This window comes from Pipistrellus kuhlii, unplaced genomic scaffold (genome assembly GCF_014108245.1).
Source record: "Pipistrellus kuhlii isolate mPipKuh1 unplaced genomic scaffold, mPipKuh1.p scaffold_m20_p_2, whole genome shotgun sequence".
NCBI classification, from domain to species: Eukaryota; Metazoa; Chordata; class Mammalia; order Chiroptera; family Vespertilionidae; genus Pipistrellus; species Pipistrellus kuhlii.
The window spans coordinates 57,055,157-57,073,921 of NW_023425515.1; the positions used below are offsets into that span (position 1 = coordinate 57,055,157).

Consider the following 18,765-nt stretch of genomic DNA (forward strand, 5'->3'; position numbering starts at 1 on the left):
CTTATAAGCGTGGTTTTGAACTCTATATCCAGTCTCTTCTTTTCCTCCATTTCTTTTGTTTGTGATCTATTTTCTTATCTTGGCATTTTCACTGCTTCCCTGAGTTGGTAGGGTGGCTTTGTGTGCTAAGGTGTTCTATGTTGTTCAGTGAGTCAGCCTCCCAGGTACCTGAGATGGACAGTCTTGGTGTAGCCCTTTGTGGGCTGTGTTGTTGTTAAGCCTTGCTTGTTGTTGGTATCACTGGGAAGCACTGATCTCCAAGCCAATTGGCTATGAGGATCAGAAGTGTCTCAGCTAGGAGGGTTTCTGTATTCCGCTTGGATGGGGCAGAGTCTCTGGGTGGCACAGACAAGCTTTATTGAAACCCCACAATTGGTTGTAGGCGCGTGCACCTCTTTGGTATAGGTGCAGACAAGCTTTAGATTCCTGTCTGCCCCTCCCTAGGAGAGTCCTATTGGCAGCGAATGAGGAAGCTAGCCACTGGAAGGGCCTCTGTGCTCTGCTTGGGTGGGGCAGAGTCTCCGGTGGTGCAGACAAGCTTTATTCAGCCCCTACCTACGAGGGTCTGGTTTCTGAGTCCTGCAGTAATGGCCGCTGGCTTCACACACCTCCGAGAGATCCCTGCCCACTGCCTGACAGTCTGGCCTCTCCCTGTCTGGGGCCGTCTATAAGCGCAATAGGGTGGTTCTGTTTTCCTCTTGAACAAGAAAGCCAGCTGGGCATTAGCTGTCCACCCTCTCCATGCAGGGAGTAAGCCGGTAGTGAACTCGACCCACCCTCTCTGCGCTCCGCAAGTAAGCCGGCAGCAAACTCTGAGGCCGCTTTTTCTTGCGCACAGTTCTCTGCACCTTCACAGTTCCTGAGGTTCAGCATGCCTTCTCTCTCCTTCCCAGATGGTAAAGCCTCCCCTCAGCCAGCCATCTGGTGCTTCAGGGTGATATTTTCCATGTTTTTCAGTTCTAAATTCAAACTTGTTGTGGTAGGCTGCATTCGGGTGTCTGCCCTATGCTACCATCTTGGTTCTTCTCCCATGGGTGGCTTTGATGAGAAGGTGACATTAATCAAAGAACTGAAAGAGACATGTGCATACCTGGAAGGAGAGCATTTCAAGCAGAGAGAGCCATGAGACCAAAGGTGGCAATAAGGTCTTAGAGATCCACTCGGGCAAAGTCAGGACTGGGGCAAGCAGGGACTATGAGGAGGCCAAAGTGGCTTGAATCTTTTAGCTGCCATTTAGTGATTGACTCAAAACTTGTCAGACTCATGTGGACAATTGGTCCCCCAAGTTCACCATCAGGCATATCTAAGCTCTCAGGAAAATACTTCTCCTTGTTGGATGAGTTGTAACTGGTGCTGCTGTGGGAAGTGCACAAAGCCAAAGGAAGGGAAAAGGAGGTAGATGCTGACAGGCCAGAATTAAAGCCCATTCATTCATTCTCTCACTCATCCATTCATGCATTCATTTATTTAATATCTGTTATATTCAGACACCAAGGAAACAGAGTAAAAAATGAAGCAGGGCAAAAATCCCATGCTTATGCACTTTATTGTCTATCAGGAGTTATCTGCATGGACAGGGTGGGCTACATCCAGGAGAGGAAGGCAGAAGTCATAGGGTTAGGCTGGCAGGTGAGAAAGTCCGTAAGGGTGGCACTGCAAGGCATTGTTGATGACCTCCCATGCTGAGGCAAAGGCTGCCTATCCCTCCCCAAGTGGAGGGGATGCTTAGAGCCCTCAATGACTCTTGCAGTTGTAGAACCTGGGACACAGTGTTGCTCCTCCACATCTCCCATGGCTTAATGAACACTCCAGGGTCTCCAGGTTCTTCCCTTACTCTATTTACTTCGGGAAGAAGGGGAAAGGACTATGTAGAGAAACAAAGAAAGACAGAAAAGTTCCTCTTTCGGTTTCTACACTGAATCTCTTTTCCCAACATGGTGGAAGAGAAATTTAAGCAGTATAATTCTTCCTCCCATGCTTTAAAAACATTTCCAAGAGAGAGCAATAAATTCTTTTTACTCAGTGTATAAAATGAAATATCCATCTTCTTAAATACCTTGTAAACATAAATTTGTATTTAAGATGAGTTAATAAATGAGAACTCAATTCTCACAACATTTAGTAATAATTACAGTCTATAAGAGGCCCTAGTTAATAAGCTTTGTCGTGAACACAAGTTGATGTTTTATTTTTTTAACTAGAGGCCTAGAGCATGAAATTAGTGTACTCTTGGGGGGAGGGTTCCTCAACTCGGCTTATACCCTCTTGCAGTCCAGGAGCCCTCGGGGGATGTCCGACTGCCATGGAGCAGGGAGAGGTTTCCACCACTGCCAATGCATTCAGCAGTTGTGAACCCGGCTTCTGGCCGAGTGGTGCTCTCCCGGTGGGAGCACACTGACCACCAGAGGGCAGCTCCTGCATTGAGTGTCTGTCTCCTGATGGTCAGTGCATATCATAGCAACCAGTCATTTTGCAGTTAGGTTGATTTGCATATTAGCCTTTTGTTATATAGGATATATTTTTATTAATTTCAGAAGGGGAAAGGAGAGAGATAGAAACATCAATGATGAGAGAATCATTGATCGGCTGCCTCCTGCACACCCCACATTGGGTCAAGCCCTGAAATGTGCCCTGACCTGGATTCAAACTATGACCTCTTGGTCATAGGGTGATATTCAATTACTGAGCCATGCTGCAGGCATGAACACGAGTTATCAAGTGATGCAAATCTAGTTTTATAAGCATATTCTTCACAGACAAACATTGCAGTGGAGGATGGTGAAAGCCCACCAGGCATTGCAAACTGATGATTTGTTTTGGCAGGACCAGTGGTATTCTTGTTTGTTTTTTAATTTATTTTCAGAGTGTTTAGGTAGGTCATGAATTCTTTAGCTCACCATAAACCTGACCAGCTTGGAACCAGTTTATATATATATATATATATATATATATATATATATATATATATATATATGAAAGCCTAAGTGACCATTTGACCAATAGCTATGATGTGCACTGACCACCAGGGGGCAGATGCTCCAACCAATAGGTAAGCTTGCTTCTAGGGTCCAGCAGATTGAGACTGGGAGAGATGGTCCAGACACACTCTGGAGCCCTCCTGTGGTTCCTCCCTGGGCCTGATCACGGTGGGGTTCTTTAGCCTGGCCTGTGCCCTCTCACAATCTGGGACCCTTTGGGGGATGTTGGAGAGCAGGTTTCAGTCTGATCCCTGCAGGCCAGGCCAAGGGAACCCACCAGTGCATGAATCTAGGGTTTTCTATATGTAGGTATTTCAGTCTATACCTCCTTTAGAAAGCAAGGAAACTTCTTAAAATGATTGTATTAGCTTTCTAGGAATATAAGACATTTAATTCCCCAGTCCCCCTAGGCCAACCTCTGCTCAAGCCTCACAGTTCCTAGATAATCACTAAGACCTCCTATAGTCATTGAAAAATTGTCTAGAAAACAAGGACCCTAGCATTCCCCTTGGGAAAAAGTAGAGTATGGCACTAGTCTCAAGGGCAAAATTGAAGATCACATCAAAAGGTAATCAAGGTAATATGTCAATGCAATATTTTTAAAAATCAAAATTAATACAAAAATATCTAGGATAAACAAAATATGAAAATGTCAATTAAAGACAGGTTGCTGATTGCTTATTTCACCATCGTGCATTATTGCACAGTGGTATCTGTCCTTCCCAATCAACCCTCAGTTCCCTGGCCTAGCAAGGCAATGCAACCCATATCCCTAGCCGGTAGGTTTATGAGGGTTGACAACAGCATGCCAACAGATTGGGCACCGTAGACCTTTCTATGTAGCCATGTTTTTTTTGTGTGTGTGTGTGTGTGATTTTTTTATGGTAGAGCTTTTATTAATCATTATACTTGATTTTAATAGCATTGTATATTTTTCCTTTTGTCTCAGGTTTTAATAAGGAACCCAGAAGCAATGAGAATCTTGAATTGTATAGTCCTTTGTCTCCATTTTGTCAATCTATTTAAAAATATTATACCTGCATTATGTAAAGCAGTTTTCAATATAATATATAAAGCATGAGCCCATTGATGTCTTAAATATACATAACTATATATGCATATGATTATAGATAATTAGATAAGTGGACAATATGCAAGAAGAGAAGGAGACAGACAAACAGGCAGACATATTATGTAACACTACATCTCTAAACATTAAAATGCTCAAGTCTGGGTATAAACTGTGAAATGATTTTATCTTCTTTCTTACTTTATTTCCTGCCTTTCCAATAGTATTATTTGGGTGGTTAGACCATAGAATTATTTTAAGATTCTTATGACAATCCCATGTGCTCTCATAGCTGATTATGAGTGATGCAGGGTTAACCAGGAACATGTTTTTTTGCATGGAGGCATCTCACTCCATCAAAAATGTACTTAGCAAGGTACCATCTGTGATACTAAATATGCTGTAATTACCAACAATGACACATACCTGTAAAGAAAAAAAAATCAGGTAATCAATTTGCTGGAGGATGTGCATTTACAATGTCCTTGCCACTTTCTTTAATAGAATTCTCCAAGAGCATTTAATTATTCTCATTGCTATACTCTTGTCTTCATTCAGAGTGACTGAAGTTTTTTCCAGAAAGAAAGAACAAAAGCACAATGATATAGGAGTAAATATGTGACTAAAAGAGGTGGTAGGTGTGGGTGCAGGCCTTGCCTACCCAATAGGCAGGCATGAGTTTTAATCTCTTAAGGGAAAAAAATTGAGTTTTGTTTTTTATTGTTGTTTGGCTTTTGAAATGAAAAAAAAAAAAAGAAAGAAAGAAAAAAGCCCACATTTCTATGCTCATTAGATAACATTTAGCTAGAAGCTTCACCAATCATTAAATTAATTTTATAACCAGCTTAGCAGAAGCTGTTTCCATGACAACAGACAATGTATGAGGAGGTTAAAAAAAAAGTTAATGGAATTTGTAGTGATCTTAATAATGCTTTATGGAAATCTTTCATTAATTTGATTTTCCTATTGCTCAGGCTTCCATGACAACTGCAGAACTGGTTGACAATGGGAATAATGCATTTTGAGAGCTACAAAGTGTATTTGCCCTAGGGCCTAGGGGATTGAGACAGAGATTTGGTAATCCTTCCCCACCCTCCCCTATGAGTTCAATATGGGAAAGGACCATTGTAAAAGACCCTCAGATTCCCAAGGAAAATCAGCCTTTAGATTTGGTCAGAGCAGCAGGCACAGTGCATCCTTATTTTCTTCTGGAATCCACATCAATAAATTTGCTCATGAATTAAATGTTATGTGGAAAAAAAAAAAAAAAGGAACCATGCTGCTTTCAAGGTTTCTGAACTAAACCACAGGATAGCTGATGGTGAAAAAGATGGAAGGATGACCAATGGATAAATAGAATATGGAAATAAAGGGTTCTATTTTAGAAATACCTTCATCTTCAAAAAGACTCAAATTGTCTTACATCATGATTGAACATTTTAGGCCCAAATAATACAGTTCAGTCAAGAGACTATTTCATGAAGACATGGCCATGTTTTTTTTGTCAATTGGCTATTGGGTCTGTACCCAGAATATGATCTTATTATCATTTGAAAAAACCCACTTACCAATGTTGAGGGCTTTTTTTTTTTTTTTTTTTTAACTTATTCTCAACCTAGTTTTTATTTTCTTTTTTAAAGTAAATCAGATGTAGATATTTCATAATCAACAAATTGTGTTGCTCTCTGAAAGATTTGGAATCTTATTTGTTTTTGTATTTTGAGTGACCTGTTTCCCCAGGATCACCTGATTTTGTGTGTGTTGTGAACAAGTTTGAATCACATTGCTTTGTATAATATTAGTGTGAGGCTGCAATTATTCTTGGTACACCTTTTAAAATTATTATGAGCCTCCCAAGGCGTTTTCCCCACCTTTAAAATTCTATTAGAGCCAAGACTTTATCAAACAAAGATATTCATAAGTAAAAGACAAAACTATAAATCTGACAAAATTAGCAAACACACTAAACAATGAATATTAACTAGACTTAAAAACATTTGCTATTGCCGAAACCAGTTTGGCTCCATGGATAGAGCGTCGGCCTGTGGGCTGAAGGGTCCCAGGTTCAATTCCAGTAAGGGGCATGTACCCAGTGGGGAGTGTGCAAGAGGCAGCTGATCGTTGTTTCTCTCTCATGGATGTTTCTGATTTTCTATCCCTCTCACTTCCTCTCTGTAAAAAATCAATAAAAAATATATGCTATTGTTTTCAGTATGACTATGGATTCAGTGGAATTTAGAATTAAATTTTGAAGGAGAAGTTAAACTGTTTCAAGTCAGAAATGTTCCTTTCAAGCATAAATTTGAGGAAGATATTAAATAATTTATTCTACCATAAAAACTTAGATATAAAATAAAATTTCTAATCCAATATATTACTAATATGGCTACATCCCATTGATGACCTTTTCTAAAACTTTATCTCACATCTGATGAAATCCTAATCAGGTAACAACTGAGTCCCAGGTACTTGCTTTCTAATCTTCTTTGGAAATCACACCAAGACAGAACAAAATTTTAAATCTTAAATTATTTTGATATATTATTGATGTTTTCTGACCTTTTTTTGCTTTATGATTGCTTCTCTCAATGAAAATTCTACTTAATGTCAATGACAAGGATTGGTCCCTCGATCGAGGGAGGACTGATCGTTCAAGCGACACTAGCTTTCTTCAAAGCATTAACCAGACATCAGCTCCACACAGAGCTAAGTAGAGTTACCAAGGTGTACATTGTACCTCCTAAGATCACTTATGTACATGATCTTTATTATTTGAAGGTTTTAAAACAATTTTCTCTTCCTTGCTAGAAAATTACATGTGCAGATGAGTATAGGAAGTTGAAGAGGGTCCATTTTCCATGCTTGTCCATGGGCGGGGACTCAGGATCAGACAGCGCATGACTTGTTAGGAATTTGCACCAGGATTGATTTAGAAAATTTAGAGAGAAAAAAGAACAGCATCAGATACTTCTAGATTTAGGGACATTGCTGTTTCACATGGGAACTGTTTACTTTCTACTAGAGGGTACCTTGAAAACAGGAATTGGAAGGAAATTTGAAGAAAATGGATATGCGAAATGAATACCATTTCTTTACCTACTACCACCACCCACAAGAACAATGATGATAACTAATCAAGAATATGACAGTTGCCTTGTGTGGGGATAAAGCCAACAGAAGTTAATTACCAGCAACATATAGAATGGGCTTTTTCCATATTTGGGTTAAAATAAATCATTTAAACAAAATCCTGGAGGTTACTAAGAGTAGTACATGCCTATATATTTAACTTGGCAAAATCTACAATAACCTTCCATTGGAGACTTCTGCTGAAGGATGAAAGTACTGTGGTGATTGTAGTAAAAGTAAGTCTTAGGAAGATACTATCTGTGACACTAAATATGCTGTAATTACCAACAATGACACATACCTGTAAATTGTACCCATTCTTCCCAAATTTATATGCTGAAATCCTACCTTCTAATACTTCTGAGTATGACCTTATTTGGAGATAGGGTTTTGACAGAGGTAATAAAGTTAAGACGAAGAAGTCATTACAGTGGGACCTAATCAAATATGACTGATGTCCTTACAAAAATAGTAATTTAGACATAGAAATACCCATAGAAAATTAATAGGGTAAAGAGAAGATGGCCGTTTATGTGCCAAAAACAGAGGCTTGGAACAAATCCCGTCCTCATAACCCTCGGAAGGAGCCAACACTACCAACACCTTGATATCATAGTTCAACCTTCCAGAACTTTGAGAAAATTTCCTGTTGCTTAAGCCACTCAGTCTGTGGCACTTTGCTATAGCAGCTTAGCAAATTAATATAGCCCCCAACCATCCCACTGAGGACCAAAGCCATTGGTCCTGGCCAGAGTCTTAAGCCGAATCATCTTTTCTTTGTCAGGGTTGTTTGTGTAAGAATGGGAAACTAGAAAGAAGATAAAATGTAAGATCCCAGTTAGAGGGTGTGTCAAGCCAACTAGTGATAAGATGGAACAGAAATACACAGACATTGGTGTTTGATCACTCTCATGGTTTATTAATATTCAGATTGAAAAAGGAACCTTAGAGCCACAAGTAATGCTAATTGGCACATTTGCTTTATTTATTTTCAAAACAAACTGGGTTTTTAGTTTTTTTTCCTTTTATTCATTCCATCACATTGAAAAGGAGGAAAAAAATGGTTTTGAATTCACTCGATATTTTGGACTCCTCAGATGAACAGAACATTGCACACACACTTGGAACAGAGAGAGATAGAGAGGAAAGTGACTCCCACAGGGCCACACGCACCAATTCAAAAAACTTGGATACAGTGCAAGAATTTCCCAAAATGATTGGATCATCATTACCAAAAACTCGCCATAACAACACCAAGAAACAAAAAATGTTTAAGCCACACTGTTTGACTTGGGATCTTTCCTGCTTATTTTTTTTTTTAAATGTTTGCCACATAGAGAGAAAGAGGGCTAGTGGGTGGGAGAGGATGGACTCACAGATGTGAGCAGGACAGGAAGGGCAACTTCAGAGTGGAGCTGAGAAGAGGGTGGGAGAGACAGGGTCCAGGAGAGGGAAGGGTGGGGACGTGGAAAGCCATTTCTTAAGAGTTCAGGCATGTTCTTGGTCCGCCTCCAGTTCTTCTCCTTTACCCTCATCCTGCCGAGCACTTTCCTTAGGTTTGGTTTCATCTGCAGCTTCTGAGGAAGAAAACAAGATGGGAGGGTTGGGGAGGGGGAGAAGAATTAGTATTTTTTCTCACTTGTTCACATGATAATGCAATGCATTTCTTTTTTCAAACCATTTCACAAGAGCTTTAGGATGAAAGGAGATTGCTGTTTTAGTAATATAATTTCCAAGTTCAGAAGAGTTACTTCCAGAAGATAGTTCAGTGACACATATGAAGAGCTCAGGAGCTATGATATTGAAAGCAAGGAGTCCACACAGCAATTACCATTGTCTTCAGTCTCTGCCTTACAATCAAAGTATTCAGGTATAGGCTCTTAACATTGGGAATCAACAATAATCTTGCATATTTTTTTCATTACTGTCAGACTAATTGTGACAAGTACTTTATGTGGATCATTGAACAGTCATCTCAACTCTCTCATCCCTTATTTCTAGTATTATAAAAGCGGGAAAATGAAATGCTTGAATTTCCAGTTCCCCTTAAAGCTAAAGCTGTCAAAGCACACTTGCCTTATGAATAAGTGTATTCAATGGGAATGTTTGGAGTGTTTGTAGCAGACTGTCAGCTATTTCCTAATGGCAGTCATTTTAGTAAGACTATCTACTACTACTCATAAATACTTTTAATGGCCAAAACCTTCCCAAATGACCATAATTAACCATTAAAGACCCAACATAACAATCATATTTTCCAGCAAAATATTTTTTATGATATTAACTAAATTCTGATCATCATTATATACTTTATGTACCAGCAGTGTTCCTAATAGATTACAGAAATGTAGTATGCTAATGGATCATTTAATGTTCTGCCAAAAGGAAGTTTCCAGGTTTATTTTAGTGAGGGCCTTCTATAGCAATTTGAAATATTTTTAGAGAATTTAGTTAGATCCCCAGTCTTGCCCAATGTATTTAGTGCCCTCTTTAAATTACAGAAGAATAGAATATTCATTTGAACTGTTTAGAAGGATTAATTATAGGAGCAATGTAATACTTCAAAACTCTCTTCCAAAACTAAAATCTTAAGAGCTAGTATGGATGATTTGAGGGAGATTAAGACATTCAAAATAAAAGGTGGGAGAATTGGTAAGGTGAGAAGAATTACATATTTGTGGAATTAAGGGAACAGAATTCAAAAGATGAAAACAAAACAACAAGGATTTAGGTAACCTGAGAATCAATCATACTTTCTGTCCCCCACTGGTGTGCAATCAGGTTAATTCCTCCTCAAACTCCCCCCCCCCTCCCCACTTTCTATTGACATTTTGCCTGGGCCTAGGGGAAAAGGTGACACTTGACATGCATCTGTTAATTGAACATTAGCTATTAATAGAGCTTCAATATCTACATATTCTCTCCTCAAATGCTTCAAAGTATTTTAAATATAATTATTTATTTATTCAATAAATTTGTATCAAGCACCTGCAATGTACCAAGCATTTTTATAAGTATTGAGAAGCAGTGAAGAAACAATAAATATCCTTATTCTTGTTTAAGCCTTTCATGATAAACTTTTAATGAACAATTAAATCTAATAAAAGAGAAATATGCAAATTAACATCATTCTGCTATGCCCATCCACCAATCAGAAGGGAGTATGCAAATTAACCCAATCAAGATGGCTGCAGCCACAGAGAGCAGGAAGGAGTCTTGGGTTTCCTCAGCAATGAGGGAAACCAAGCTTTCCACCCACCCTGGCCTGCCTTAGTCTCCACTCAAGGCTGCAAAGTTTCAATTATAGAAGATAAATAAAACCCAGATACCAGGGCTTCCACTTGTGTCACTGAGGTCTGTGGCTGGCCTGCAAACCACCACAGTCCCCTTGCCCAGACCTCAAGGGAACCTTCACCCTAATCTGGGACACCCTTCAGGGCAAACCAGCCATCCCCTACCTGTGTACCAGGCCTCTTTCTATCTAATAAAAGAATAATATGCAAATTGACCATCACTCCAACACACAAGATGGCTGCCCCTATGTGGTCAAAGATCCTGCCCCCATGTGGACACAAGATAGCTGCCACAAGATGGCCAGTAAGGAGGGACCAGGTCTGCAAGGGAGAGCAGTTGGGGATGATCAAGCCTGCAGAAGAGGGGAGTTAGGGGTGACCAGGTCAGCAGAAGAGGGAAGTTGGGGGCGATCAGGCCTTCAGGGAAGGGAAATTGGGGGTACCCAGGTCTGCAGGTGAGAGCAGTTGGGAGGGACTAGGTCTGCAGGAGAGGGAAATTAAGGGTGACTAGGCCTGCAGGGAGGGCAGTTAGGGACAAACAGGCTGTCAGGAGAGCAGTTAGGCATTAATCAGGCTGGCAGGGGAGTAGTTAGGGGATGATAAGGTAGGCAGGCAGAAGCAGTTAGGGGCAGTTAAGAAGGTAGGCAGGCAAGCAGTTGGGAGCCAGCAGTCCTGGATTGGGAGAGGAATGTCTGACTTCCTGTTTAGGCCCAATCCAACCATCCCTCAAGGGGTCCCAGATTGGAGAAAGTGCAGGCTGGGCTGAGGGACGTACATCCCAGTGCATAAATTTCATACACCAGGCCTCTAGTATATATATTATATGAGATGAGAGTGATTTTATACTTGTTTGATGTTATTGAATATTAAGCAAAGGGGTTATTTTTGTATTAGATTAAGGGACAACTAATTAATAAAAATCGAATGTGTCAAATCAGTGGATTCAATGAAATTCTTATAGGTCACAGGAAATTATTGGGAGAAGAAAATCTAAAATAATAATGTTTTATAACCACAAAATCGAGGTAAGCTAAGAACTCATAGCAATATTTCTTTTAAAAAGTAAACCTACATGCAAATGAAGGAAACAGGCAATCAGATGTGAACAATATGCCTGCTCTAGTTAGAACCACTTTAATGGGAGATTGCACATAAGTTTGATAAAGGTTTGAGCCTCAGAGAAAGGGAAATTTATTGTGAACAGAATCTGGGTTATAGATAAATGAGTCCATTTGAGCCTGAATGTCAGCAAGAACTTCTGGAGATTGCTAACTTGCTCTTTCTTTCACTGATGCTAACTCTAAACAAGTCATTGTAGTTAATAAATCATGGTTGTATATCTATATTTTCTTACCTGTTCTTTTCAGCAGCCTCTCTGACTAGAAAGAACCGTGACTTATGACTTCCCAGGCCCCTAAAGCACTTAGCTATAGCTAACATATTTGATCCTGACTCTATGCTCAGAACATTCTAAGTATTTCAATCTACGTCATTTTATTTAATTCTCGCAGATACCTTAATCATCCAATTTTATAGGTGGGAAACTGAGGCACAGTAAGATGAAGTAACTTACCTAAGACCACACTGTTTATCATTGGCAGCAAGGAATTCTAACCTAGGACAGAGCCATCTAGGCAGCTTCTACTTTAGATTGCTCTTTCTGCCTTTAACTTTGCCTAAGAAGAGTGGGTTTTCCCAGAGTGGGAGCTAGAGGAGGGAGTCCACAGGTATGTAAACCTGGGGCCTATAAATTCTAAAAACAGATCTTGGAAAAAAAAAAAAAAAAGCAGCTCAGAATGGAGGGAAGAATTCTGATTACTTTTGTCTATCTGAGCGGCACTCTCCCTGTGGGAATACACTGATGCTCCTGCATTGAGCATCTGCACTCTGGTGGTAAGTGCACTATTACCACCAGGGGCCAGATGCTCAATGCAGGAGCATCAGTGCACTTCCACAGGGGGAGTGCTGCTCAGCCAGAGGCCCGGCTCATGGCTGGTGAGCACAGTGGAGGTGGAGGGAGCACTCAGGAGCAGTCAGCCAAGCAGTAAGGACCATCAAGCAGTGGGTGGTAAGAAGCAAGGGGTCCTGGACTGTAAGAGTGTGCAGGCTGGTATGAGGGAACTCCCAAGTACACACATTTTATGCACCAGGACTCTAATCCTATATAATAAAGAGGTAATATGCAAATTAACCATCACACCAAAACCATCACAAGATGGCAGTGCACATAGCAGGGATGGGGCTGGCTGTTCCACATGCCTGCTGCTGCAGTTCCCATGTCCCCACAAGGAGGTGGGAGGTCCGGTGGCCACTCCATATACCTGCCTAGTTCCGTTAGCCCCACTGTAGGACAGGTCCTAGTTGCTCTTCTGTGTGGCTTTCACCAGGGTTCCCTCAGCCCCACGTACTGTGGAGGAATCCGTGGAGGGTTCCACAGCTCTGTGCAGCTTGATGCTGCATCTGTTTGCATGGGTGCAGAAAGGTGTAGATCTCACGGGATTCTGAGGCACATGCAAGCAGGTGGGTACTTGATTCTGTGTCTCCCAACACAGGCAGACTTGACACTGTGTCCCTGTGGGCATCAGCCCAGATTCTGACAGCAGGCAGGAGGGAGTCCCATCCCCCACAGAATCAGCCAGAATCAGCCAGCTGTCAGTTGCCTGACAGCCAGGACTTTCATTCACCTGCATCCCAGACTCTGACAGCAGGGAGATGGGAAAATGTCTAAAGTGCAACTATTGACACAACATAGCTCTGCAGCCGAAAGAAGCTGGTGTCATCGACAAAAAATGTCTGAAGACCAATGTGCCTCTGAAGCTGAAAGAAGGTGGCAGCAATGACAGAATATATCTGAAGAATAGCTGTCAATAAGTACTACCAATACTGGTAGAACTGCCTTCTCAGAGAAAATAGAGTACACGATGATGCAATTCTCAAATATAGTCATAATGGAATGACTGTTAGATGTCAATTTTGACTATCACTAAATTTCTCTGATGAAAAACCACCTGATGGAAAATTTACTCAATGTTGTAGCAAAGGTAAAGTTTGTCCAAATTATATACATTTTCCAGGATAACATGCATATTTAAAAAGGTTAATGACAGCCAAAACCAGTTTGGTTCAGTGGATAGAGTGTCGGCCTGTGGACTGAAAGGTCCCAGGTTCTATTCTGGTCAAGGGCATATCCCCGGTGGGGGGTGTGCAGGAGGCAGCTGGTCAATGTATTATATTTCTCCCATCAATGTTTCTAGCTCTCTATCACTCTCCCTTCCTCTCTGTGAAAAATCAATAAAATATATTTTTTAAAAAGATTAATGACAAACAAAGATTCTGACAGTAAAAGTTTCAAGGAAAATATTTGTTCCATAAATAATTCTTTTGCTTTTGCTTCAATGGGTGCAAATATTGCATTGCCATCAGGCTATGGGCCATACTGTTTTAGAATACACAGACAGGTTTATCACCGTACTGGAACTTTACATCCTTCAGATGGTATTTCTCGGAAGTTTGCTTAACTCTATATTTTAAATATGGCCGAAGCTACAAGTAAAAGACTAGCAATGCCAGAAAACCAGGGCTGCTCAGGAAGACTCATGATCAACATCAACAACCTCATGCATGAAATAAATGAATTAACAAAATAGTACAAGATGCTACATAAGGTAGAAAAGAAGCCCAATCTGAAGCAGCAAAAGTATTGCTCCCATGGAAGTAACAATGGTGATTAATTGTGATAGTAACAGTGATCCAGGTGGATTTAATTCTTCCTGTGTAACCGAAGTTGCTGTCATATTCAGAAATGAAGATGGAGAGCCTCCTTTTGAAAGGGAATTGCTCATTCATTGTAAACCAGATCCCAATAATCTGAATGCCACTAAAATGAAACAATTCAGTATCCTGTTTCCTACATTAGATGCAATGACATATCCTATTCTTTTTCCACATGGTGAAAAAGGCTGGGGAACAGATATCGCATTAAGACTCAGAGACAATAGTGTAATCAACAGTTATACTAGACAAAATGTAAGGACACTCCATAATAACACAAATGCAGTATTATGGATTTTATCTCTTTGTGTGGGACATGTTCAATCCTATTTTAAATTCAGGAAAACTTACTCAACAGTTTATTGTGGATTCATATTCAAAAATGGAGGCCAATCGGATAAATTTCATTAAAGCAAACCAATCTAAGTTGAGAGTTGAAAAATATAGTGGCTTCATGGATATCTCACATCTAGATCTGAAAATGACAATGTGTTGATTGGTAAAATGATAATATTTCCATCATCTTTTGAGGGTAGTCCCAGAATCATGCAGCAGCTATATCAGGATGCTATGGCAATTGTAACAAAGTATGGCAAGCCTGCTTTATTCATAACCATGACATGCAACCCCAAATGGGCAGATAATACAAACAATTGAAAACAGACCTGACTTGGTAGCCAGAGTTTTTAATATTAAACTGAATGCTATTTTAAATGATAAAGGTAAATTCCATTTATTTGGCAAAAATAATAGTTAAAATTCATGTCATTGAATTTCAGAAATGTGGACTGCCTCAGTCTCACATATTACTGATATCAGTGAATCCAAATTATGAACAGAAGATGACATTGACTGTATAGTTAAGGCAGAAATTCTGGATGAAAACCAGGGTCCTTGACTTTTTCAAATTTTAAAATCAAATATGTACATGGACCATGTGGAATACAAATCCAAATAGTCCACATAGTCTGACATCCCCAGAGGGGTCCCAGATTGGAGAGGGTGCAGGTCAGGCTGAGGGACACTCCTTCCATGAATGAATTTCATGCACCAGGCCACTAGTATAATATAAAATTTTGTTTTGGTACTTTCTGGTGCTAATTGTATAATTTTCAAATGCTAGAAATTAGTTAATATGTAAAGTAAACTTTAATATTTTGTGCAAAAACTGTGATCCTCATGAGTGGCAAATGTAGATGAATGGCAGAGGCCAGTTGATCCAATTAGGGTAATTAGTCACATTTCCCATCTAGAGGATCAGCCTCCCACTGAGATAGTCATTGCTTATGAAGAGGCTGTGGAAGCTAAAATTTACATGACACTTTTAATACCAAGTGACATAGAACAAGTGAGTGAAAGTACAAGGTCTAAAGTTGGCAAATGAGGAAAACCTGCAATTGCTGCTATGACAGCTGAAATCCATCAAATTCAAGAGTAGAAAACACTTTTTGTTTTTCAGTTTAGCTCTGAACATACTTTTGTTTATATTAAACATAAAAACCTAATGCTAATGAAGTTCAATTAGATGTTTATCTAATAATGATATTTTAGTAATTTTAGTTAAGACATTACATGAAAAGAACAAGATTAATCACAGAACATACTATCTATCTAGCTATCTATCATCTATCATCTACCTACCTACCTCCCTATTTATCATCTTAAGTGGTCAGTGAATTTATCCTTTGGAAGAGTCATTAATATTCTATTGTATCTAGTGATGGCATCTCTCCACAATTCAGTCTTCTCCAGGTGAAATCAACCCTCAAGTCCAGTTTTATTATGAGAAGGAGTATGTAAAAAATAAAGCAAATTATGATTCATTTTAGTGGTTTGGTCTAAAGGGGTGAAAAAGTTGTTTTGTGTGTATGGGTTTTTATTTTTTAATAAAATTGGGCAGCTTTGATAATGTTTATATTAAATAATATTTAAATTCTCAAAAATTACAGTCTGTCAGTTTTTAAAGATCATGTTAGAATCTGATCAAGAGCTATAAACTTCTGCAGCCTTGGCATTTTAACCCTGACAAAAACATTACTTTTTCCAGACCCAAAGACCTCTTAGAAATCACCATGTTCTCTAGCAGTCTCCATATATTTGATAATTTTCTGTGTTAACTTCAAAAGAGAGAGTGCACAGCATACACAGTAAAGCCACATATTATTAATGTCTTAGAGTTGAAGGATGCTTCAAAAGAGAAGAAAAATGTGAAATTTACTCATTTATTCATTTGGTGAAACGTTTTGGGTCATAGTTACTATGTGCCATACATAAGCACTGCAAACACAGTGGTGGTGATGAGGCAATGAAAACACCAAGCAATGATCTCAACCTTGTTAGAATTCATATGCTAGTGATTACTGGCATGCGTATTGCCTGTTGGAGAAGGAGGCATACAAGAAAACATAGTAGCTAGGTAAGAAGACAGCTCAAAGGGGCATACTTTCTCCTGGGATTTGCAAAGTTGAGTATCTTGAATGAATCTCATAAGTTCTGAAATAGGAAAAACCCTAGTAGGTATGACATTCTGGATTCACAATAACTATTCCTAAAAAAAAGATCAAGACCATGTTAAGATGGCAATAAAGATGGAAGTCATTTCTCTGCCCCTTGGAAACTGCGGTGGTAGCCTTGAAAGAGTAGGGGATCCATGAAAGCCTTCACAGTGGTCCTGGAAAAATGCACACCAAGCTGGCTCTCTGATCCTTGCTGAAATAGATTCTGGAAACTGCTCTTTCCTTTATGCATTCCATTCATTTCCTCGAAAGGATGAGAATAGCACGTTCTGTTGGTGAACAAATACCAGGAGCATATGCAGTAGCCGCTGCTTGCACGTCAGCCAGGCAGCCAGCTGCAATGCTGCTGAAGGGATGGCGGTGTTCCCAGCTGCCATCGCCTACACTGAGCTCTAATGGCCCTGTTTACTGGCTCTGGTCCAGGCCCCTCCGCAGCCCTACATTACTGAAATTAGGTTGAGTGGATTTCCGAGTAAAACATTACCTCTTGGGACCTGCCCAGCTCTCCCCAGCCTTGTCAACATTGATTAAATGGAAGCTGCTATCATCTTGGGGCCATGCCCACAATTACTCTACCAGTCACCACTGGGCTGGGGTGTTTGCTCCATTTCCTTTTTTTATTTTCATTTTTCTTTAGTACTAAGTATCATCATCTCAAAGTCTCAACGGAAAGCGGTAAAAAAGCATCTTGCAGCTACTCACAGATGTCCCTCTTATTATTTACGTGGTCTTCCTCTTGAGCTGGGTACCACATGTCAATCTGCAGCCTGATCATGGCTTTTAGTGGTTACTGAGATCCACATTTTACGTTTTCATGATCATATTTTACATTTCAAGTTCCTTTGAAAAGCACTGAACCACTGTACACTATTTTGATGTCAATGGAATGGTACAAATATTACCTATGTCCCCTCCTTGCTCTCTGTGCCTTGGAAAGAGAGAGCAAGGGGGGGACTATTGCTTACAATACTATTCACTTCAGGATTTCAAAGAACAAGGAAGACTTTAACCAAGGAGAAGACTCAGAGGCAACATGGCAGGCCCCCAATGATATCTGAAACATACTCCTTCTCTCAGAAGATGCCTAGGATCAAGCTGACTTATGTTCTAGCCTTGACTGTCCAACCAATTAGTCATGTGACCTTTCCTTTATTTGCCTCAGTTTCCTAATCTATAAAAAAATGTGGATTATATGTCCACCCCACCTTATTTCATGTTGTTTGGAGTTATAAAACAAAAAGTATTTGTTTATACTTTATTAAATTTAAGATGCAGTATGTAATATGTCAAAATTTTAATCCAACCTGTGGGATTTAGGTAAAAACAAAAACAAAACAAAACAAAACAAAACAATACCTATCAAGTTTAACATTTCTATCCCAGAAAGAAAAATAGCAATTCCTACCCACAAACCCCCAAAATCTTCTTCCCAGATAAATGACTAAGATAATTTATCCCCTAGAATGTTCCTGTAAAGTCTCTAACTCTAATTAGAACATAAGAATGCAAGTGGTTTATTAAATAGAACTGCTCTTTATAGAATCTAGAATTTTTAACCTATGGAACAAAAATTAGTGTTTTGTTTTGTTTTTCTGAAAGGAGAAAAGACCCAGAGATTTTAAAAAGCTAAAACAAAACTTAAAGGAAGTACAGTTTGATATTAAATATTTCTTAAACATTCTCTATATAAAATGTCTACCAAGCCATCAAAAATTAGGTATTTGACCTTCTTCCCCCATTAGATAAGAGAGCTGGTTCTAGAGCTAGACTATATGTATTTAAATTCTATCTCTGCAGACTGTGTAGCTACTGTAGAAAACAGTATGGAGTTTCCTCAAAAAATTAAAAATAGAACTGCCTTTTCCCACTTTGTCCACCTCTAACTCCTCCTTACCCCTCTCCCCTCTGGCTATCATCATACTGTTATCTGTGTCTATATATTTTATAGAGTGATCCCCTACTGGCAACATATCCAAAGAAACCTGAAACATTAATTCAAAATGATATAT

General features: G+C 39.5%; 1 protein-coding gene across 1 annotated transcript in view; it reads right to left on the minus strand.

Moving 5' to 3' along the window:
* Window positions 1–8,068: 8,068 nt before the first annotated feature.
* The window catches only part of GAP43 (growth associated protein 43), a 100,803-nt gene continuing 90,106 nt past the window's right edge, over window positions 8,069–18,765 (minus strand). The window contains exon 3 of the mRNA XM_036446904.2: window positions 8,069–8,753. Within this exon, the coding sequence (XP_036302797.1) occupies window positions 8,665–8,753 (89 nt within the window). The 3' untranslated portion in view covers window positions 8,069–8,664. The remainder of the gene's footprint in view (window positions 8,754–18,765) is intronic.